At 53.4% G+C, this 23083-nt stretch overlaps 1 protein-coding gene across 1 annotated transcript in view; it reads left to right on the forward strand.

Moving 5' to 3' along the window:
- The window catches only part of CSMD1 (CUB and Sushi multiple domains 1), a 1232804-nt gene that overhangs the window by 1057930 nt on the left and 151791 nt on the right, over window positions 1–23083 (forward strand). Inside the window, exons 31-33 of the mRNA XM_015591800.1 lie at window positions 14112–14303; window positions 19238–19376; window positions 22471–22658. Of these exons, the coding sequence (XP_015447286.1) occupies window positions 14112–14303; window positions 19238–19376; window positions 22471–22658 (519 nt within the window). The remainder of the gene's footprint in view (window positions 1–14111; window positions 14304–19237; window positions 19377–22470; window positions 22659–23083) is intronic.

Below are 23083 nucleotides of genomic sequence, written 5' to 3' on the forward strand. Positions count from 1 at the left end.
GCTGAGCCCCCAGCGCCCCCATCCCCAACTCGTGGGGACCCCACTCCCCACCTGTGGGGACGACGGCCGGCGACTTTGCATTCTCGGACTTTGTGAGATCGATCTCCCCGTAAGTCACGGTCCCAGCTTAGCGGCTACGCGATGTCTCTCCCCAACTTCTTTTATGGGGAGATCATGTAACAGGTACGTTTTCACTTAAAAAAAGATTTCTAGTTTATAAAGAAATAGGCCGCTGGGGCTGCAAGTTGCTGGGTCTTGGGAAGGGACCGTCTATGGGGAGGGACCCGCCGTAAACTCTGGGTTTAGAAGCCAAGTGTCTCGGCAGGAGCGGCACAGCCCCACAGCGGGGCCCGAGGCTCCCTCGGCTCGAGGACGTATCTTTAATACTTACTAAGAAAGGGAACGTGCACATTTTCCTGTGTAACTACAAGCTGGGACTTCGTCTGCATCTGCCTTCCTGCAAATGTAAATTCTGCCCCTGCCGCATCCGCCTTGATGACACCTCAGGCGACGGTGATGTGTGGTGGCCGTGACAGCCGCCCCAGCCTCCCCCACGACCGTGCACGGAATTTCCCACAGGTCTCAGATGCTGCCGGGCACATCGTTTTAGGGAGAAGGAAATGCGCCCCAATTCAGTAGACGGCGCTATCGCAACGTCTTTAAAAACCTGTCATCCACATCTTAGTGGAGTCAGTAATGAGAGCACAGAAAGTGTGAATCAGTGTGACGGACGTCAAGGCCAACTCTAAGCACAGCCTGTCCCGGCCGCAGGTCACCCTGGCCCCACACTGCGTGCGATCGCACTGGAGTAATAATTCGTCCTTCATTCACTCATCTATCGATTTATTTGTTCCCCAAGGAATAGTTAGCGCCTTCCCGTTGCGTTTCTGCCCCCCAGCTGGGGTGGGGGGCCCCGTGTCACGGCAGGCAGGCCGGCCACGCACGTCCGCGTGGGAGACCCCGCGGCTTCGCCTCAGACACGCCGCGGGTACCGCCTGCATCGTGAGGGCCCCGGCCTGGTGCCCTGCGGCCCCACGCCTGACCCCCGCTCCCCGCGGGTCCTCGGCTCTCGCCGGCCACTCTCAGGGGTGACCCTGGCCCGGCCACACCGCAGACGCTGGCAGTGCCCCTGGATCAGAGCGCGCCACCCTGTCCCCGTCTCTGCTCCCCCATCACGTGGCCCCACCCTGGCCTCCCTCGCTCTTGTCACCTGTTCTCAAGTCCTTCGTCCAGTCCCCCATCGGTGTTTTCCTCCGTCCGGGCACGCCCGGCTCCCCGGCCTGTGGCTCCCCGTGTCCTCCGTCACCGCCCTCGCCCTCTCCCCCGGCCTGGCACCTGTGTCCCCTGTAATGCGGGCCACCCCCCTCTCCGGGCTCCTAGCACACCGGGGACCCCCGCACCCCACCGTTTGCAGACGTTGGCCCCTTTACTCAAATCACCAAACCGGCACGTTCTCTTTCAAGTAGCAGGTGACCTTGAGTCCCAGGTCACCCAGGCAGAGCTGCCGGAAGTTCTTCCTGCCGTTCCCCCGGGAGACACCCCGCCCAGGCCTCATCTAGCCCTGCGCGCCGCCCCCCTCCCAGGCGGACCGTCGCCCTTCGCCCTCTGGCTCCTTAGTTCTGGCGTTTGAGTGCTCACGTCACAGTTTAAAACAAAGGCTCAAACTTTCATTTCTCACCTTTGAGCATCTTCCTCCCTGAGAACCGCCGGCAGGACGTGCCCCAACCTCGGTGAAAGTCCCCTCCTCGCTCCGTGTCGCTGCTCTCGTCACCGTCGGGAAGGACCCCGCGTCTCGGCCCGCACACGCCGGGGGCCCGCGGTGCTCGGGGGCGGCCTCGCACGGGGACGCAGCGCTGCTGGCGCCCTCCACCTGCCCAGACGCCCTCCCCTGTGACCTCGGCCACCGTGCCGCCCGGCGGGTCCCTGCGGCTGTGTCTTCCTGCCCGCTCCATGCGTGGGTTTCCCCGGGGGGCGGCTCAGACCCCTGGTCCCCGCCCCGTCCTTCCTGCCTGGCCTCAGACGACGATCCGTGGCCGGAGCCCTGCGAATGCCTGTGACCCTCCAGGCCGGTGAGGTGCGTGCGCGTGAGACCTGCAGGCCCCTCAACAGCACCACGCGTGCTCTGCCACCCCCCCACACACACACACATGGTCCCAGCTCTGTGGGCGCGGCCCCCGGCCGGAGCGGCGGCTCCTCCAACGCAGCCCGTCTGCAGTCCGAGCCCCACGCGTGTTAGGGACACGCCTCGTGGCGGCCAGCAGGCCCAGCCAGGTGGGCCCGTCTCCGCTCTCACTCACTGCAGAGTAAAAGGCCGCCCCGCCCGTCACACGAGCTCGCGGCCGCCCCGCCCGGCCTGGTCCGCCCGCCCCTCCGCTCCGGCCTGCGGCCCGTCCTCCCGTCGTCCCCCCGCTGCCCGCAGCTCTGTCTCTGTTCCGCCACCTCCGCCTGCTCCTGCCGTCTGCGGTGAGCGGCACGGCTTTGGGGAGACGGATGAGAACCCACTGACGCGACTCTCACATTCCCCCGTCCCAATGTCACCACGGCTAGTCGCGCAGCTTCCTGCTTGTCGCTGACCCCTCTCGTGTCCAGGCCGCGTAGATATTTCGCTCTAATTACTGTATTTATTCTCCGCTTTACGTTTGACACTTAATGGTATTTTGTCTTTGCTAATTTTTTTTTTTTTGTTTATTGCGTACGTGTCTATATTTTCTGCTTACTTTTATTTTTTTAGCTATTGATTCTAGTGACACGGTGAATTTCCTAAATGAATAGATTATTTTTAAGATATTTCCACTCTGATATTTACAGTCCTTAGAATGGTTCCAACCACAAGAGCAATTACCCTATAGATGTGTGTCAAATTGCATTTTAAAGTGGCTTAAAGTTTCCCCTCCAGATAAGCCACGTTCTCGTTGAGGCAGTTGAAGCACATTTGAGGTGCGGACTGAGCAATGTGCCCGGCAGCGTTTAGGATGATGAAGGAGACCGCAGACTGTTCACGCGTTAGCAACTCTATCATTGAGCCCAAGGGGAGATACACACACACACACACCGCATCTTAAGCTTTATAAGACTCACTCGAACTGTGACGAACTGCACAGTCCTTCAGCAGAAGTCTCAAAAGCACGCGCACACGTAATGTTACATAAATTTTAGAACAGGTGTCACGGAGGCACTGTATGGCCTCGGGCTGTGCCCCAACTCTGCCAGCTCAGCGCGAACATAAGCCGCTGCCTTAAACTCAGCGGCCACAATTCCACGCTGGTTAGGTTAGCTTAGGGTTTCACCCTCCTTTGGCCTCCACAGTCTTGACGAGGACTGCTCTCAAAGGCGAGGGACCCAAGCGCACTCCGATTTACCAGACCTCCCCAAACACGAGGGATCCGGATTATTTCTTCTCCTTTCCGGGGTCCCCCCGGCTCAGGGGACAGCGATGTGATAAACGATCCCATCCACGGCTCCCACATCGGGCGCTTCCTCTCCTCGTTCCGCTTCACACCACTCAGTCAAACCAACACCAGCACGAGTCCCCCGACACCTGCCAGGAAGGCGTGTGGGTAGAGAAGCTCCGACTTAGAAACAGGGAGGAGAGTCAACAAGGAGATAGGCCTCTAACGTGCTAATGTTACAGTATCAGATCCTGGCTGGCTGCAGCCGCCTGAGGTTCCTGTGCCATGTTGACATTGTTACTCATGCATTTATCATCAATAAAGAAGGGAGGAATGTGCAGAAGACTTAATGAAAACTCTGATAGTGATTATTTACTCAAGTCTGTCTTGTGCCAATACACAGATTGTATTGTTCACACCTATCAGAAGCCGAGAACCAATTTAATCATGATTACTGATGTGGATAGATGTTTAGAAAAGCATCTTTGGAGGGTGAGGGTTGAAGATTTTAATTTGATCTTCACTTTCGCGATAAAGAAACTACAATTTTTTTTAATAACTGAATGAAGGTTCCTTCCGTGGTATCAGGACACAAAACAGAATTTTATAGGTCTGTTATTTTGCTACATTTTTAAGTCTTTTAAAAACTTTTTGAAGCACACTTTTAACATGTCTAATTTTTACAAATATGGGGTTCCCATATCTCAAAAACATAGTTTCATAGCAAGCAAATAAATATCAAAACATTTATTCTCAAGAAATAGAAAAATAATTTGATTTGTCGTTATTCCCTAATAGGACATCGATTATAGACCCCTTTACGATAACTGATTTTGAGGCTCTTCGAGTTAATTTAAAGAGTTAACAGAACAATTTAAACAAGTTAATGTCAAACAACTATCCAATGCTATACAGATAGAGAGATCAAAATCCAACTATAAAATGTGATTAAGCAGCAGGAGAAGCGTAAGGACCATCATCATAAGAAGTGAGTGACACCCGGGTTCAGAAGGGAAAATGTGGGGCAGAGGGTTTTGCTGCCCAGCTTAGTAGCTGCCGTGTCCACAGCAGTTCTTGAATTATTCCAGATTTAACTAGCACGGAACATTTTCATGGGATTCAGACATTTGCGTTAATGAAATTCACACTCCCTATTGTGCAAAATCAAAGTGATTGACATTTCTGTTGCATATTGAAGTTTTTTTAACTGCAGCATTCAATTTAGACTTATGTCTGATAGTATACTTAAGACATGTTTTCATAGCTATTAGCTTCTTGTTAAGTATGAAGACCGTGAAAGCAAATTTTTCTCTGTTGAGACATTGGTGTAGAGAACTCTCGAGAAGCAAGTCATAAGGGAGAGTTAACATTGTTTTATAATAACGCCCCTCTTTCTGTGTACATATCTGTTTTAATAGCTGGGCTTCCACTGACAAACTAGAATCTTCCATGCGTTCAGAACTTTTAGCATACCCGTCTGAGGAATCCTGGGCCTTTTCCCCCTCCCTGCTGGCTAACAGAAACAGCGTTGATAAAACCTCTTATGTAAATAGCAATTGTGTTCTCTGGCAAGAAGTTTCTACTTGGTTAATTTTTTGTTGTTGTTCCAAGAGAAATAGTCATCGTCCCCGGGGACAGGTGAAACAGACGGTGTCCAGCAGCGGTCCCCAGCCTTTGTGGCACCAGGGACCGGGGCTCCTGTGAGCATCTGACGCCTGATGATCTGAGGCGGGGCTGAGGCGGCGATGCTGGCGCTGGGGAGCGGCCGCAGATGCAGATGCAGCTTCTCGGGCTCACCTGCCGCTCCCTTTCTGGGGTGTGGCCTGGCTCCTAACAGGCCATGGACTGATCCCTATCTGCGGCCCAGGGGTTGGGAGCCCCTGCTGTACAGTGTGCATCTTCACACTTGCCCACACTTAACCAAGGCTTTGGCGAGCGTGAAACCCATGTTGCTTTCTGTCGTGAAGGAATGTGCAGAAATTCATGATTCTGTGCTGAGTCCTGATAATCCTTTTGAGCTAGGAAATTAAAAATGTGTATTCACCACATTCACATGATAAAAATAATTTTAAATTTAAATTTGCTTGCACTCATACATAATTCAGATACTATATGTATATCCGAATCGCAGTGTTCACTTTTAAAGAAAAAACGAGCTTCGTCTTGAGCAGTAATTGCACACTCACACGCTGCTGTGAGCACCAGAGCCCTCTGCACACCTCCCGGCAGCGGTGACAGCGTGCCAGAGCCCGGGCCACAGGCGGACGCTGACCGTGGGCGGGCCGTGCGCACAGCGCCCCACATGGCGGGTACCCGGGTCCCCTGCCCCAGCCCCGCCTTAACCCGGCACCTGTCATTTCAAAAACATTAGGCGAACAGGGCCGGGCAGGGCGCGGTCTCTTGGGACCAAGGTTTTCGGCATGGTGCCACGAGACGCACGGGGACACCACCTGCCTACACGGGCGTCCCTTCCCGTCACTGGCTGGTGGTCACAGGACGACGCGCCCGCTGGTCCATTATTCACCCACTGGTGGATATTGGGGTCATTTCTACTTGGGGACCATGGTGAATCAAGCTGCTAGAGACATTCACGCGTGAACATGTTTTCGTTTTTCTGGGATAAACGCCCAGACATGTAGTTTCTGGGTCGAAGGGCAATTGAACGTTTAGCTTTTCCGGAGAGGCACGCGGAAGTGTCTGCGGCGTCACCGTGGCGCGCTGCGGTCCGTCCGTAGCAGGGCAGCGATGTCCCTTTGTGCTTCTAGTAGCTGCTGATGTGGAACGTAAATGCGCGTTTACTCGCTAAATGTTCCGTCACGCCCGTTGACCATTTTCTGGTCGGATCGTGTGTGCGTGTGCGTGTGCACGTGCGTGTGCGCGTGCGTGTGAGTGTGTGTGTGCGCGTGTGTGCGTGTGTGTGTGCGCGTGTGCGTGTGCACATGTGCGTGTGTGTGTGTGTGCGCGTGTGCGTGTGCACACGTGCATCTTGAGTCTTCTCTCTGTATGCGTCAGCTCCTAGTCCATCGTCAGGTGCGTGGCTTCTTCCCGGCATTTTCTCCCAGTCTGTGTCTCGTCTTTTTATCCTTCGACCGAAGACTCTCACGGAGCAGTTTCTCAGCCCTGATGGATGAGGTGGTATCGACCGCTTTCTGCTATTGCGGACTGCGCTTTTGTCGCCCGAGAACGCCCTGCCCAGCCCCAAGTCCCGGAGATTTTCTTCCCGCACCTGTCATTTCTCCAGAAAGGTCCACAGCATCCCCCGCTGGCTGCGCGTCCGCTTCCTGCGAGTCATTTCCGTGCGGGGTCGAGGCTGGGCTGCTGCGTCGTCCCCTCCCATCTGCCGCTCAGCGCCTGGACGGCTTTCAAAAGTCCCTCGGGCCCCCCACCCCGCGCCGGGGCTGTCCCCGCCCTAGTCCTTGGGGGCCGGCCTCAGGCACGGGATGTCTCTGCATCGAAGCACTGCTGTTTGCAGGCACGACTCTGAGACTCTGAGACCGGAGCAGGTGACCTTTGTAGAACTGAGCCCCACATCCTAAAATGCAGAGCCCGGGCTGCAGCGGACGCCCCGACGTGCGAGTGTCGCTCCGTCTGCGTGCTCCCTCGGGCTTCCTCAGCCGTCGAGGCACCGAGCTTGGCCACTGGTCGGTGCGTCCCCCGTACGGTGCAGGCCGAGACCCGAGAGGGGGCGTTTCCTGTCGCATGTCGGGCTCCAGCCTGAATGATAACTTGGCCTGGGCATGAGGAGCTCCATCCGACCGTTTACCTCAGGGACGCGGAGTCAACGCGATGACGTTTCCTGTGTAAGGAACGAACCAAGGTGGGCGGCGTCGCCATCCGCTCATCATCTGCCCTGGCGGCCACAAGCGCTTTCTGCAGCATCGTACTGCAGGGACCGTGGGCTGGGCAGGCGCCCGCCATCCCGGCCGCCAGCGCCCGGCTCCCCGTGGGGGAGCAGAGGCAGCTGCGGCAGCGCAGGGACCGGTGGCCGCGGCCGGGCACCGCTGACGTCTCAGGTGCAGACTGGACCTTTGAATCCCTCACGTCAGGAAACAGTGCTCGTCTTTCAACGCTTTCAACCATTTAAAAATAAAGCCCATTCTCGCGGGCAGTCCCACGGGACAGTGGCCGCAGTTTACAGACTCGTGTGAGACCCTGAAACGCAGAAGTAAAGGTTACAGCTTCATGTTTGCATCAGACTCACCGGCTCAGGACATCTGGGGACGGGATAGAAACCCCGGTATCTCAGCTACGCACACATGAAAGATCAGACACGCTCACACGCTGACCCGGGAGAGAAATGCGCATCTAACCGGTCACCGCGAGCGATGCGTAAACTTCTAGCTAAATAACCCGTCTCTTAGGGACCGCGACCCTAACACGGTGTGGAGAAGCCCGGCGCTTCTGAGTCCATGAAACCCACGTACATGTTTATTTTTTCCTTCCTGCGTTCGATCAACCAGCGGCTCTTCCCGGGTGCCCGTAGCTGGCCAGGCAGGGTGCTGAGTGTGTCCACACAGAGTCACCGAAACAAAACCCTCGTGTTCCGGGCTGTTCCAGCCAAAACCCTGGGAAAAGTCCCGTGAATGCGCGCGCCCTTCATCCCGCAGTCGGGTGACTGACATCGAGTAGCCGGGACAATCTAGGTGCCAGGGAGGGATGCGGGCGCGGGATGCGGGTGTGGGATGCGGAGAGGGATGTAGGGTAGGGATGCGGGTGTGGGATGCGGGTGTGGGATGCGGGGAGGGATGCGGGTGTGGGATGCGGGAGGGATGCGGGTGTGGGATGCGGGTGTGGGATGCGGGGAGGGATGCGGGTGTGGGATGCGGGCAGGGATGCGGGCAGGGATGCGGGGAGGGATGCGGGCAGGGATGCGGGCAGAAATGCCCGCGGTGCCTGAGCTCGTGCTGACAGGGCCCTCCCTCCCGCTGGGAAGGTGACAGCACGTCACAAAGCGGTGGCCGACGTGGCGGGTGCGCATGTCGTCGCTGGGACCCGGGGCGCAGCCCGGCCGGCCCCTAAGAGACCAGGGCGCTCGGGTCCACAGCCCAGCAACGCACCCCGCAATCTCTCCGCCCCCCGACGCGTGCGTTTCCGTGCGCTGACCCCTCCCTGGCCCGCGGAGCTCCTCGGTTCGCTTTCACTGGCTTCCTGTCCCACTTTTGGACAACGGCGTGAGACGCGGCGGAGGAGCCCTGCCCGCCGTGGTGCCCCTTTTCCCGCGTGTCCTGCACGCGCAGCATCCGAAAGCCTCGCGGCCACCGTCGAGATGCGCTGGTCGACGCTCCCTGCACGCCCCGCCCCCAGCTCTCGCCTCCCAGTGTCTCCCCTCTGCCCTGTGCCCCCCGCAGCGCCCCCTTCACCTACACTCCCTCCCGGCCCTGTACCCCCCCCCAGGGCAGGTGCTCTTCCCGGTGCAGAGAGGGGGTGCAGAGAGGGTATCCCCTCTCAAGCAGGATTTCCCTTCATTTCTCTTAGAAAATGGGACCTTGGACTCTGTTTTCAGAGCTTCTCCTGTTTCTGTTGTTTTTTCAAAATAATCAGCTTAAAATATTCCTTCTGCCAAAGAGGCACGTTTCGGGATGGCGTCTTCTGCTGCTCTTGTGTGCTGTTTGCAGAGATGGAAAAGTAGCAAATGAGTAATTATTTAATCTAGGAATTAATTCGTGACGCTACGGTCTGTTTCACAAACGAAATCACGTGGTGGCCACTCTCCTCCCGAGCGCACAGATCTCTGAAACCCCTTCCTGCCCCTGTCAGCACCCCGACGTGTCCGAGAGCCAAAGCCACGGCCTGCACGCTCCACCGGGGTCGGGCCCTGGGGGCGGCAGGGCTGAGCGCCCCGCCCGGGAGCCCGCGCGACTCCGTGCGCCCTGCGCTGTGAGCCTCCAACACTGATGTCGCCTCCGTCCGCCTCTGTGGGTGTCCGAGGATGCCCGGAGCTGGAATGTCCACTCTCATCCTTCATCCTTGTTCCCCAAAGAACGGGCTCTTGTCAGCTCAACCCCTAGGGTCCCACGAGGCTCCCTCAGCCACTTTCAAGGCCGACTCAGCCCGCCTCTGCCAACGCTCTCCTGTCCAGACTGTGTCGGCTTCATCCTGTCCCCGTGACTTCCCCTCTGAGTGGTGACCTGGGACGAGGTGCCCCCGCACCCCTCCCTCATGTAGAATCTCCTGCACTGGGCTGGACATGTACCCCCCCCACACACAAAGGATGCTTATGCAAGCTGAACGCTCCTCCCCAGGAGGAGCTGACCTTTAGAAGGGCTGTCCCTGTCAAAACCAAAGGTGGCCTCCTCCAGGGCAGCGGGGCCCCGCACTGCGTTCCATGACCGAGAGGACAGCTCAAGTGGCCCCCTGGGTTCTAAGGTTGTACCAGCTGACTCCAGCAACTGAAAGAAGGAGCGAAACAGCCCCCCCAAATTGTCTCACCGGGCACCCAACACAGGCCTCATTTCACTTAGCATAATACCCTCCGGGTGCATCCACGTTGTCCCATAAATATATTCTTACATGATGTTCCCAAAAATGCAAGGAGGACTTTATGCATTTAATAGGACGTGGCCCAAGTTCATGACTTTTGTTTGTGTAGAATGTAGAAAGAACACAACTTGACATATATTTTCCAGAGGGTCCCCAGGGTCGGCAATGACTGACTGTAATTGGAAAGGGATTGGCGTCCAGGCCAGGCCCTTACGCAGTGCCCCCGAGCTGTCAGACCGCCGCGGGCACCCACTCGGGCGGGGCCCTGGCCTCCAGGTTAAGTGGAGCACGTGCTTGGACCGTCCCCCACTGACCGGATCCGGAGGACAGGTAGTGGGGACAACTCTGCGCTGCACTGGGCTGCAGAGCGTGTCTTTAGGACTCGAAGTGTCCCGGGACTCTGTGGGAAGCTGGAAAACACACTATTCGTCAGCCGAGGTCCAGCACCTTCTCCTTCTAAGGTAATAAAGGGAGAAGGTGGAGCAACCAAAAAAAAACCTTTTTTTTTTTCTTCTTTTATTTTTTATGACAAGAGACTAGGAAGGTTCAGAGTCACAAAAATCCCATTTGGAGAAAAAATATTTAGGAGAAAAATGAGCGAAAGGTATGTCGTGGCACATAAAAGCATAGAATCACGAGGAAAACCGTCCTGTGCTCCGTCGACGCCTCCGGGTGGCCCGGATGGAGGAGAAGCGGTGTCCGAGCCCAGAGGGACGGCCCGGGGGGCCTTGGTCCCTGTCTCTGGACGGGTCCGCTGCCTTTGCCAGGAACACCTTCCCGCAAGTCGTAGTAGCCAGGGGACAATGAAATGACTCTTCTTGAGGGACCGAGCGACATGCTTCTTTCCCGCTGCGTTGTTTAAAATTGTTAAAATGTTTAAAATTGTTTTGCTCTGTTCCCTCTCAAGTCTTGCTGTTCTTTCAAGTTTATTTAGGTAACCTGAGGAACTTTTTATTTCTGTTTCATAATTCTGAAAGGAAAACGAGTTTGGGCTTCATTCCCGTTTGACTAAGCCTTAGCGGTCGCTTCACTGGTAATTTCAAATAATCTTTGAGCTGCATGAGCAAAGGCCTGTGTCCCGTCTGAGCACAGCCCAGGCCCATTTTACTGCAGCTCACGTTCTTCCGCCCTTGTCCTCGGCTTGGCTAATTATGCAGATGCAGTATTTCTGTTTATTATGTAACATATATATGGGCATATGGCTTTTTAATGGAGCTCTCTATTATTATTATTAATATTCCAAATGGAAATTCAGTTTAAAAGTTGAAAATGTAATTTCGAAAATGAATTAGACCTCATAGCATTAAAGGACACGCAACCATTAGAGCGAGCCAGCCTGTCACGTACCGAACGTCTGGGCGTCTTTATTTGGAAAGATTTTAAAAGGTTTGTTGGGAAAAATGTGCTCTGTGATTACATAAATTTAGGTACTCTAGATTTCATAAAATTAAACTAGTTTTTTAGAAAACGGGCTTCGTCACCGTAGGACCTCTCTGAGCCTTGCTTCTTTCTGTGCGCCGGGACACTGTCAGCGGAAGCTGGGGTGCCTGGCGCCTGCTGATCACGCTCCGCCATGCAGCTCCCAGAAACACACTGCAGACACCTGCTTTGCGAGGCTGACGTGTCCTCTGAAATTATTCCATGTGCACAAAGTCAGGGCACCTTTGTGTACCGCTCCTTTATTGGGCAATGTGGCTGTTTTTAATAAATATTGAATAAAAGATTGGAAAGTAATAGAAACATATATATTTTTAAAATTAACAGGGAGGTTTCTGTCCCTGAGCCCCTTGGCTTCCTTCTAAATTTTTTTTATTAATTTATTTCAACACCATGCACTTATTTCGTTACATGAATATTGCTATGAAAGTTTACTACAAATATTACTATGTAATAATTAAACAATGAAAAAATGCAACAACTTTAATACTCTGTACTTATTTTAATTGTGTTAATGCTACATATGTAACTGACAGAAATGATCATTTGGAAGTGGGCACGTAATCACGTGTGCCCGCCGTTCGAGTCAAGGACGAGCTCCTTCGAGGGTGTGGGACTCAGCACCACGGACAGCACTATAAATGTGCACTAGGATTTCTTATGATTCGTTTTCTGAAGCCCGGAGGAATCTTGGCAAAGGTCGAGTGTAGGCAGACATTACATGCGAGTGGTAAACTCAGGGCCACGTGTCCGATGCCAGCTCACCACGTTGCCCGGGTGGTGGCCGCCTGCTTGTGACTCTGGCCGTGATGCTGGCGACATACTGTCCTGCATGAGGAAATGTGTGGCTACAGCCGTGACCATCGGCTCTGCGTACTCGAGTCCACCTTCATCCCACCACTAGGCCCGTCTGCTTTGGGGCGACGAGCTCGCTCGCTGCCCTGTCTTCTGACTTTCGCTGCGGGTGGCAGTGGGACCCTCCACGCTCTCCTGCGGTGGGTCGGCCGTGACCTCCTCACCATCGGCTCTGTGTGCTCGAGTCCACCTTCATCCCACCACTAGGCCCGTCCGCTTCGGGGCGACGAGCTCGCTCGCTGCCCTGTCTTCTGACTTCGCTGCGGGTGGCAATGGGACCCTCCACGCTCTCCTGCAGTGACTCAGGTGTGGAGCTTCCCATCCTCATCCCCCTCCCCTGCCCAGAACCAGCTCTGAACCCCAAGCGCCTCTTTCCTTCGTGATGTGCACTGAGAACTCCGTTTCCAAGTAAAATCTCCCCCTCGCAATGCTGGCACTCCTAACAGCCACCGCGATGGTGACAGGTGTGCCATGCCCGACACCCCACTGTTCAGACGTAAGTGTCATGGAGGGCGTCAGTGCCCAGCGTGGCAGAATGAAACGATCCTCTGAAAGCACACTCAAAGTGCTGGGCGAAATTCGTTGTAGCCTTTTAAAATGCATCACCGAGCCTGCAAGAAAATGAGGAATCCTCAAAGTCCCCAAAATGACGTGATATGTAGAAAGGTGACGAAGCTCTGAAGCTGGCTTTGTCCTGCTGGCATCCGTCGGTCGCTCCCCGGTGGCCGAGCTTCCCTTTCGAGAGTCCCCTTGGCCTAGGGAATGAAAAGCGAAGTCTAAGACCTTTCTGATAGTGGCAGTATGATCGGATGCCCTCGCTACAGCTAGAATTCCACAGGGGCCCTGCTCGCAGTATAAGGGAGAATAGGCGGAGGGGCAAGATGGAGAGAGAGAAAGCAGCACACAGAGAGAGGAACAGAAATAGACAGGTAGAGAGAGAGGGAGAGAGAGTAAGTAGGTAGGCAGGGAGGGAGGGAGACAGATGACAGATGACAGGTAGATAAATGGGAATAGGGGCCTAAACATAGATATGTAGAACTCGTAACCGCACGCCATCTGCTTGGTCCAGAGCGCCTCCAGCTGAGGGTTTGCCATAAGCCGGTAGACGCGCCTCATGCCCCGGGCCCAGGCGCAGGGAGTGTGAGCCCTCGGCATGAACGCACCTTCAGAGCAGATCTCAGAGAATCTCTACAGGTCAAGTCCCAAGAACAGAAGTGCAAGTTCAAATCTCGGAAACTTCAGTTCCCATAAGATGTTGGATTTATTATCAGATCAGACTGTAAGAGTTTAAACGACAAAAGAGAGTATAAATATGAGTATGTCACAATACGCTGTGTAAATGGCGGACTACGTGTGAACAAAACAGTAATAGAGAAGTACAATGAAAGAAAGTTTAAAACAATGACATGTTAAAATAATAAATTTCAGTCGTGGTGTGCATTTTGATTGAGGTATTGTTAATGAAAAAAGTCAGATGGGAACGTGTGTGTGGCCGTGTGTTTGTCTGTGTGTGTGTCTGTGTGTGTGTGTGTGAGTGCGTGTGTGAGTGCGTGCTAACTTCAGCACGATGCAACTCCTCGACGTTTCGTAACCGGTTGCGTTTGCGACAATTTTCTGCGAGCATCTGTCCCAAGCAAGCGCAGTGCGGGGCCGGTGCCCAGCGCGCCCCCGTGTGGCCGGACGGTGCGCGGTGCCGGCGAGAGCGCGCTGCGCGCCCCGCACGTGACCTGCTGTCGTCTTCTCTTTGCAGCGTCCGACTTCAGCACGATGCAACTCCTCCACGTTTCGTAACCGGTTGCGTTTGCGACAATTTTCTGCGAGCATCTGTCCCAAGCAAGCGCAGTGCGGGGCCGGTGCCCAGCGCGCCCCCGTGTGGCCGGACGGTGCGCGGTGCCGGCGAGAGCGCGCTGCGCGCCCCGCACGTGACCTGCTGTCGTCTTCTCTTTGCAGCGTCCGTCGCGTCCACCTGCAACGACCCGGGAATGCCTCAGAACGGCTCCCGCTATGGCGACAGCAGGGAGCCCGGAGACGCTGTCACCTTCCAGTGCGACCCTGGCTATCAGCTCCAAGGACAGGCCAAAATCACGTGTGTGCAGCTGGACAGCCGCTTCTTCTGGCAGCCGGACCCCCCGACGTGCATAGGTACCGCGCCGCGGGGAGCCGGCGAGGGCCCGCTCGCCTGGCATCGCTCCGCAGGTGTCTCTTAAGCGTCTCTTGCGCGCGCTCTGGTTCTCTGAAACCACTGAAATTTCATCGGGAACCTTTCCACTCTCTTTTATTAGCTGAAATAAAGGAGGCAGTTTCCTTAATATACAGTAATTGACATTTACCTAACACTTCCTATCCTTAACAAATCTTGTAAAAATATGGGTCGAATTACTGTAATTTACAATTCCGGGTGGCGGAAAATGCATAACCCTGACCTCGCTATTCTAATTTTTAATACAGAAATATGCCCTTAAGCGTAACCTACTCAGTAAAAAGTACTTTCTCTTTTTAGATGGTTTTTTTATATCGCTACATTTTAATAGAATTCTGAAAACTAGAAATTATACTGAGTTTATCAAAATGTTAGACAAAAAAGAGAAAGTTGTTTCTGAAATCCGCTATTTTTTTTTAATAGTTTGACCTTATTAAAAGGATGGCAATTGGTTTTACAGACTTTAGTTTAAATAACCATCCAAGATACTCTATCACAAATATGGTTTTAGGGAAAGGCATATTTTTATATAAAACAGTAGTAACACGTCGACACTCCTTTCATTCAATTAAGTATTTTACCATAAATACCATTTATCGTACTTCACCTTAATGTTAAAAAGAAACTCTGCTAAACTTTGTTATCTTAATGAACTGTCATAGTTTAATCCGTACTTTATATAATCTGATTGAAAAAACACAAAATGTAATGAATCTGCGAAGGGAGGAAGTGATACAATGATAAGCACATAGTTCATGGGCCATAGCGGGACCTCGAGGGGGGTCGTCACCTTAAATGGCTTTTATTGTCACACGCAGCAGTGGAGAGGTCCTGGGGGCCCTGTCGAGCTGGGACGTGCAGCCCTCGGCTTACGAGACGTGCTGACCGTGTTCTGGCGGGGGCGGGGCTGTGGTAGCCCGCAGGCTGTTGCATCCGCCTGTCACAGGGCTGCACGGTCCCCGCCGTCCGCCGCGTTCACAGCGTGGCTTTGGTGTGCCTGGTCTTGCTTTCTATCTCAAGCTGAGTCGCCAGGAGACTGGGCAGTTTTCCACCTGCTTCTTCTGTAAAGTGGTAGAATTACCTATAAATGCAGCAATCACAGTAAACCGTTGGCCTATTTTTAAATTAGAAAAGACATTTGTGGTCCCCATTTTGCATGATTTTAAACATATGGCGATGTACATTCAAAAGCAATGCAACAAGCAGTTAATCCCCTAAAAGTAATTTTGCAGTGGACGTGCATTTAAACTCTTATAAAATGTGACCATATTCTCAAGGACTCGATCGTCTTTCATTGGTTCATCTCTTAGTTACCTAGTTTTGACTGGTGATGAGGTAACCTGTCCCCAGCAAAGACAAAAGGTCAGACCTCAGGCGTCCTGCATATCAGCTCCAAGGACAAGCTAAAGTCACCTGCAGGCAATGCGCATCAACTATGTTGGCGGCTAAACCGCCGCATGCAGAAGCGTTACATGACAGCGAGATGGCTGTGTGAGAATAAGTGGACATGATCCTTTTCCACATTGTAAACATTTTCCCCCAGAAACGAGGCTCTGTCCTGTCAGGACCATGTCCCTTAGGGTGTCCGCTGACCCTGACTTAATGCTCACTCACGGAAATTCTATTCTGCTGATTCGAGACACCTTTTTAGTTCATGTTTTAAAGTTTTCCTTATTTAAAAACTAATACGTTTATTGCAGAAGTTTTATAAACTATCGTTAAAAAAAGAGGAGGTAAAAACTGACGTCTCTTCAGCTGAAGGCAATTACTGTAAACATAAACATGCATCAGTAAACTTTATAATTATTTTATGTATTTATAGTCTGTTTTTTAAGCATTTCTAAATGACACCATCCTACCCGACTATTTTGCAAACTGCACTTTTTCCTTACCAGGGCACGATAGGCATCGTTTTCATGTTGTGTGTTTTCTACCCCCTGGTTTTAGTGCCCACACGGTGCCTCTGTTTGGCTGGGCCACGTGGAGGCCACCAGCCCCTTCTCGTGCAGTTAGGCGGTATCAAGCGTGTCCTTGCTGTGAAGACCGCTGCCATGAACGCTCTTGCAAACACACCCATGGTTATTTATGAGTGACATAGTTCTACACACATGTATTTCTCGGGCTTTAAAAACATGTTTCAGAACTTTCAGAAAGTTACACCCACTGGCGTGGCCATCGGCCGTGTGCGAGTGTCTGTTTCCCTTGACCAAGAAAAAGCAGTGCATCCGACATTTCTTAATCTCGTAATTTGGTAGAGCAGAAAGTGATGATGTCTTGGTGTTTTGATGGGCATTTTAAATTAACAGCGAGGTTCGACTCTGCATGATCTCGTGTTCCTTGTGGCTGTTAGAATTTGTCTTTTCCTGGCTGGCCTGCTAACGCCTTTCTTCTCTCTTATTGTTAGTGTTTTCTCTCTTCTTATTTGCTGTTCTTTCTCTCGCTTTCCCGTTTATAAAATCTCGACCCTCCACCTGTTTCTGCATCGCGCATGTTTTCAGCAGCCTGTCGTTCGCTCGTTCTTCTCCTCGTTCGCTTGGGTACCTCACTCCTCCACTCCCCCAAGGACGCCAGAGGTGGAGGCGGCTCCTTTTGGCATTTTTAGCGGAGTCTTAAGAAACGAACTCTGCAGACCAGAGGACACTCGCTGCCTTCCCACAATGAGCAAAGCGGGCCCGGAAATCTCCATCGTTTTAGCTTTCTCACGTAACCCCCAATGCCCTTCCTCTGGGTCCAAGTCCTCAAAAAGGTTTATCCCAAGTTTGTGGACATTTGTTTGGTGGCAGCACCTGGCCCAGTCTACGAGGAGGCTGTTCCGAGACCCTCTCGCCCCACTTGAGGGAGAGGAGCTTGAAGTGATCCGTGCAGAGGTAGCGACATGCTCCCTCCAGGGGTCCAGCCTCAGCCCTGGGTGCCCGGGTCGTCAGCACCCGTGGGGAGCGGGGCCCCAAGCTGCCAGCAGGGGGTGCCGCGCGATGTGAGTCTGTGGCTGTCATCTCTGCGGCCATTCCCGCAGGAGGATTTCCCAGGGGGGCTGACTCGCATCTTATACCGTGTTCTCATCCTACCCAGCATATGTCGCAAGCTCTTTCATTAAAATCAGGTGAAACCGAGAGGGGGAGCACCAGCCACAAAAGAACACGACACAGCCTGACAGCTGCCGGATCCAGGGACGCTTCCTGACGCCCCCAGGGGGGTGGCCCCGGGTCTGGACAGCAGACGAGCCCTCTCCGCGCTGCTTTACAATCCGTACTTGAGTCTCACCCCGAACTCTCCCCGCCCGCGGTGCCCGCAGCCCGTGTCCTGAATCTGTCATCTTTTCTCCCTGCCTGGAGCGGCCTCTCCTCACCCTGGCACCTTGTTCCCTCCAGCGCCTGTCCCCCCGCTTTGCTCCCTGCTGCCAGCATGGGCTTCCGCTGTCCCGGGAGAGCCCGCTAGACAAACCTGTCCCCACGGCTTCTTAAAATAAAACTGCCTCCCAGGGAAGCGTGTGAAAATGACATCATGTTACTCTCGAGTGTAGAGCTGAAGAATTCATTATAAAGATTTTTCTATGATATTATTCAGAGTTTGCCTTTGATGAGACTGAAATTATAGCCGAAAGTCCTAGAATCTGTTAGAGTTCTCGTGGAAAATTAAGTTTTCAGGTGCGTCGAGTGAGTATTTAAATACATGCTCATCACAGAAAATGGCAAAGCACGTACTTTCATCCTAGTTATAAAAAAGTCATTTTTTGGCGTATGTGGGAAAAAGCCATCCACTAGGATATATCTTTCTCTACTTACGTTTTTTCCTAAATGATCAATGGGGTGAATGAAGATATATAGTTTAGGGGGGGATACTATAATATAATTGGGGCGATTTTTAAAAACAACTCAGCGACAAAGCACAGTATTGGAGATGAATAACGTTAAGCCTAGCATATTTCTGCTTATATGCAAAATGGGAATACTTACGAATTTCACGGTGTGTTCCCACTTTGCGTGTGATGGAAAATTTAACAGGAATCCTGTCTAATAAATGAAACAGTCCCAACCATTTTCAGGTTCAAGAACAATAATCGCCTTGCCTGTTATCCGCTCTGAACTACATAATTATTAACTTACTAACATAAAGGCAAACACGTTTAATTAAAATGTGTTCACTGCAGAAACAAACTAAATGTATTGTCATCGCCTAAAATGCTTCTCTCTCATCATAAAGTATCCTGAGCATCGTGATCACATCGTGTTTTTAGAGATTAATGTTCTAGCTCCGCTGCGTTCCGGATGCGTTTGCCGAGACATCACTAAACGGTGTGTTAGCTTTTGTCATTTTGAAATGCGAGGAAAATATCGCGAGCCCTACATGTCTCAGAGGACTGTGAGAAGTATACGAAATGACGTGTGTTGATTTATTCAGCAAGTACTTCCTGAACGTTTCTCACGATCATAGCTGTGAGCAAAAGATAGAGAGGGTCACTGCACCCCGCGAAGCGCCCTTCCCAGGATGAGTGAGCGATGAGTCGTGAGGCATAGAAACGGCCAAAGCGTTAACACCACCATGAGGTCACATTCGTGGGTTCGTCCTTCTACCCAGGTTCCACTGGGGCGGGTACCCTGTGCGTTACAGGTGCGCGTGGCTGCCTGTCCACTGCAACCGGGTAGAGCTTAAAATGACAGGAAGTAAACCACATTAGCCAGCAGGGGACAATTCTCCCCAAAAACGAGATGGGACCTTATGTAAAGTTCGTTAACATTAGCGAGGGACATGTGCAGGGCCCTAAGTTTCACCTGGGTAGTCGTCTGATGAGCCGACACGTGGTGTCTGTGAGGACCTGCGACACCTCAGCTCACTCTGTGACGTTATTCTCTCTCCCGAATGCCCCCCTCTGTGACAGCTGCGTGCGGCGGGAACCTGACTGGCCCAGCTGGTGTGATTTTGTCACCCAACTACCCACAGCCATATCCTCCCGGAAAAGAATGCGACTGGAGGATCCAAGTGAACCCGGATTTCGTCGTCGCCTTGAAATTCAAAAGGTACCGACTCTCTCGCTGAGCCGCTCTCCGCGACGGGGCGTGAATGTCGCACCTAGAAATGACCTACCCCTTCCCAGGGCCTCCGGTTTCGTGTGCGCCAGAGCTGACAGGCCCGGCGTCGGGCTGCCAGATGTCACCTGTGGAAGGATGTTGTCTTGTTGGGAGCGTCTTGCTCATGCTGGGGCTCACGTGATGAGGCCGCAGGTGGCGCTCAATACTTTCTGCACACGCCGCCTTCACCCTGAGGCGGCCAGTAAAGAAGCCATATGCTTCCTGTGACTTCTCGTCCTCGGGTCGCGCCCCTCTGGACACGTGATGGGGATCCGTGTCCCACTACATCTCCTCTGGCGTCCCCAAGGTGGCTCTGTGGTCAGTAAGGTAGTCATGACTTGTCGGAGCTTCGAAAACGAAGGCTTCCCCAAATTTGGTTGCCGCAGAGTCTGAATTAGAGACATTTGTCTCTAAACAAATTGGCTAAAACTCCTGTTTGCTAAACCAGATGAGGAAAGTGCAAATATGATGATTCTTTTATCAAATAAATTCTCTAGAACTATCACGTTATTAATATCTGGTATATGATAATTGCTTTTTTTAAAAATCCCAAAGTCTTTTCCAACTTTATATTCTGGTTTTCGAACTACGACAAGTGGTGTTTTAAAAGACGAGTGGTCTGTCGACCGCCCAGGACAAGGCGGAGTCCGTACATTGACGCGCCTGCCCGCGGCACGCGTCCCCTTCCCCCGAGATGTTTGTGCGACGCCCCAGGCCTGGCTGTGATGCCTCCTCTCACTGATGAGATCCCAGTCAGTGTGATTTTCAACCCCTGTGATTCTGAATTTCAAGTAGTCTGACAAGCCTTCACGTCCTGAATTTGCTCAAACGGCTCTACATTTACCAAATGCTAAAAACTTTGTTATGCCGCTCAGCCATTACGGAAACCAGCGGGCTGCCGGCTATATCTTTAGGCGCCTTTGTGGTTTCGTTCACGCTAGATTCTAGCAACACTTCCGGTGAAATGCCAGGAGCCTCTGGTGCCAAGAGGTCCAAGGAGCACGGACACCGAGCAGCCCTCCAGAGGACAGGGAGCCTGTCGGTGGGGAATGCCCGCCCTCCGCTGTGTCACGGGCGCTGAGTATCAAGATTCCCAAAGTACAGATCAGTTTGTAACATAGACCAGCGGTCCCCAACCTTTGTGGCACCAGGGACAGGTGCTTCTATGAGACCCTAACACCTGGTGGCCTGAGGCGGAGCCGAGGCGGTGGTGCCGGCGCTGGGGGCGGCTGCAGGTGCAGATGGAGCTTCGCTTGCCCGCCCGCCGCTCACCTCCCGCTGTGCGGCCCAGGTCCTGACAGGCCACAGAGGGTACCGGTCCACAGCCCCGGGGATGGGGACCCCAATATAGAAGGCAGTTTATACAAATACTTCTCCTCTTCACTTTACACACGCTTCTGCAAGAAGCTGAAACTAGAAAATCTCTAAGTCTTCATCCAACTCTTAGATTTTCTGAATCGTTAGCTGACCCAATGTCACAGAAAAGTCACAGACCTGTGACTTCGTCTGAGATACGACATCTGAGTGTGCTGGGAGGTTATCTGGGGGCTCTGCAGGCAGACGCACTTAGGAGGAGGAGGAAGCCACAAGTCCTGGGCAGGGCAGGTTCAACTCCCCAACCCAGCGAGACTGAGTCAGGTGGCGTTTGAGGGGCAGAGTGGGGGGTCGCGGGGTGGGTCACTAGCAGTAAAGATGGAGCATGGCTGGCCTGGAGCGCTTTGAGCTCCCTGACTCGCCTGCTACTCAGGCCTCGGGGGGCAGGGGAGTGCTTCATCACTCGGCCTCTGCTCAGCGGGGCCAGTGACACTCACACGCTGGAACTCAGACGAAGCGTGGTTAGAAGCTGGGCCAGACGCCGGCCTCTCACGGGCTCACAGGTCTGTGCAGACAGCGTTCGCAGGATTAGGCCCGTTCCGCAGATGGAACCATCAGCAATGCCCAGTTTCACTCCAGGCTCCAATGCGTGGATGACAGTCCCTCCAACAGGACAGAACAGTTAGAACATGTTTGTTTGTTTCCAGGGCCTCGCTGTAGGTCCAGTGTCCAAAAATGACCTATAACGGTCAGCTGTGTCACTTACTAGGGCACAGCGTCATCGGGCTCTAGTGACGCCCCTGCAAAGCCTGCCAAGTGCAACGGCAGCTCCGACGGATCCCGGGGGTCACAGTTCCCGGTGGCCGCTCCGTGCTAAGCCAGTCCCATGAGTCCACGCTCGGGGAGCCTGACGGACGGACAGACCAGGGCCCCCCAGCCTCCCCCAGGGCATGCGCGTTCCCTGCTTTCCGCCCTCCCAGACCACCTTCGGGGAGCCTGTCGGACGGACAGACCAGGGCCCCCCAGCCCCCCCCAGGGCGTGTGCGTTCCCTGCTTCCCGCACCCTGGTTCTTCTACACTTTTCATTAACCACGGTCAACTGAGGCGCGAAAATATTCAATGGAAAATTCCAGAACTAAACAGTTCATAAGTTTAAAATTGCCTGTCTGAGTGCTGGGATGCAGTCTCTCGCACCGACCCTTTCCGTCCTGCCCCGGCTGTGACGGGTCCCTCTGTCCAGGGTCTCCAGGCCGCAGGTGCTCCCTGCCCGTTAGTCTCTCCGCAGCCGTCTGGGTGCCCAGGGACCAGACTTGGCCAGCGAGGGACTGCGCCCCGTAGCTTTAACCGCGGCGCAGAGTTGAAGGTGTTCTGTTTTCTTACTCCTGAATGCTGGGCGTGTGCAGACAGCAAACAGCGGTATCTGTAGGGTTCGGGCCAGTCCTGGCGTCGGGCGCCCACTGGGGTCTCGAAAGCCGTGCTCGTGATTACAAAACCCCAACTTTCCACCCTGTCGCCCACGTCCACTGCCGGCCAAAACGAGCGTGGTAGTCGCTACGTGAGATCACAATAGCGTCTGTCACCGTTGACGTTTTTTGTTTATTGCCATGTTGACAAGCTGTCACTCTAGCTGCCTTTTGGATGGTCCTGATTATAAAAAAACGCACAAAAGCACACGCGGTCGCTGTGCGCCCCGAGCCGCGAGACCTGACGGCCGTGTGCTTGTCCTCAGCTTCAACATGGAGCCCAGCTACGACTTCCTGCACGTGTACGAGGGCGACAGCTCCAACAGCCCGCTCATCGGCAGCTTCCAGGGCGCCCAGGCCCCGGACAGGATCGAGAGCAGCGGGAACAGCCTCTTTCTGGCGTTTCGGAGCGACGCCTCCGTGGGCTTGTCCGGCTTCGCCATCGAGTTTAAAGGTACCGTGACCAGCATCGTGCGAGTGTGAATGAATCCGTGCCAGGGTCGTCCAAGCTGTGAGTGTGTCTCCCTGGCCTCGTGCCCGTCCGTCTAACCCGTAAATGCTGACATCGCCTGCATCGGGCGGGGAGGGAGGGCGGTCTCCCCAGTGGAGAAGGTTCCAGACACGTCTCCACCTTGGCCAAAAGAAAAATGTAAGAGAGGAAGTGTTTGATCAAATTCGTGACCGTTCAAAAATAAACTGTGGTTTGTGCAATGAAGCATCTGATGATATGTAAGAAGGCTTTTGAGGTGTGTTTTAGTACGTTCGAAGTTGTTTCTTCAGGATGACCAGAGTTAAGTACCTGGAAACGGCTTAGTGTAACTTCAGTATCTTTCAGTGTGAAACGTCCACTTCCCTCCCTGTCTCCCGCCCACCCCAACC

This window comes from Pteropus alecto, unplaced genomic scaffold, assembly GCF_000325575.1.
Source record: "Pteropus alecto unplaced genomic scaffold, ASM32557v1 scaffold35, whole genome shotgun sequence".
NCBI lineage: Eukaryota > Metazoa > Chordata > Mammalia > Chiroptera > Pteropodidae > Pteropus > Pteropus alecto.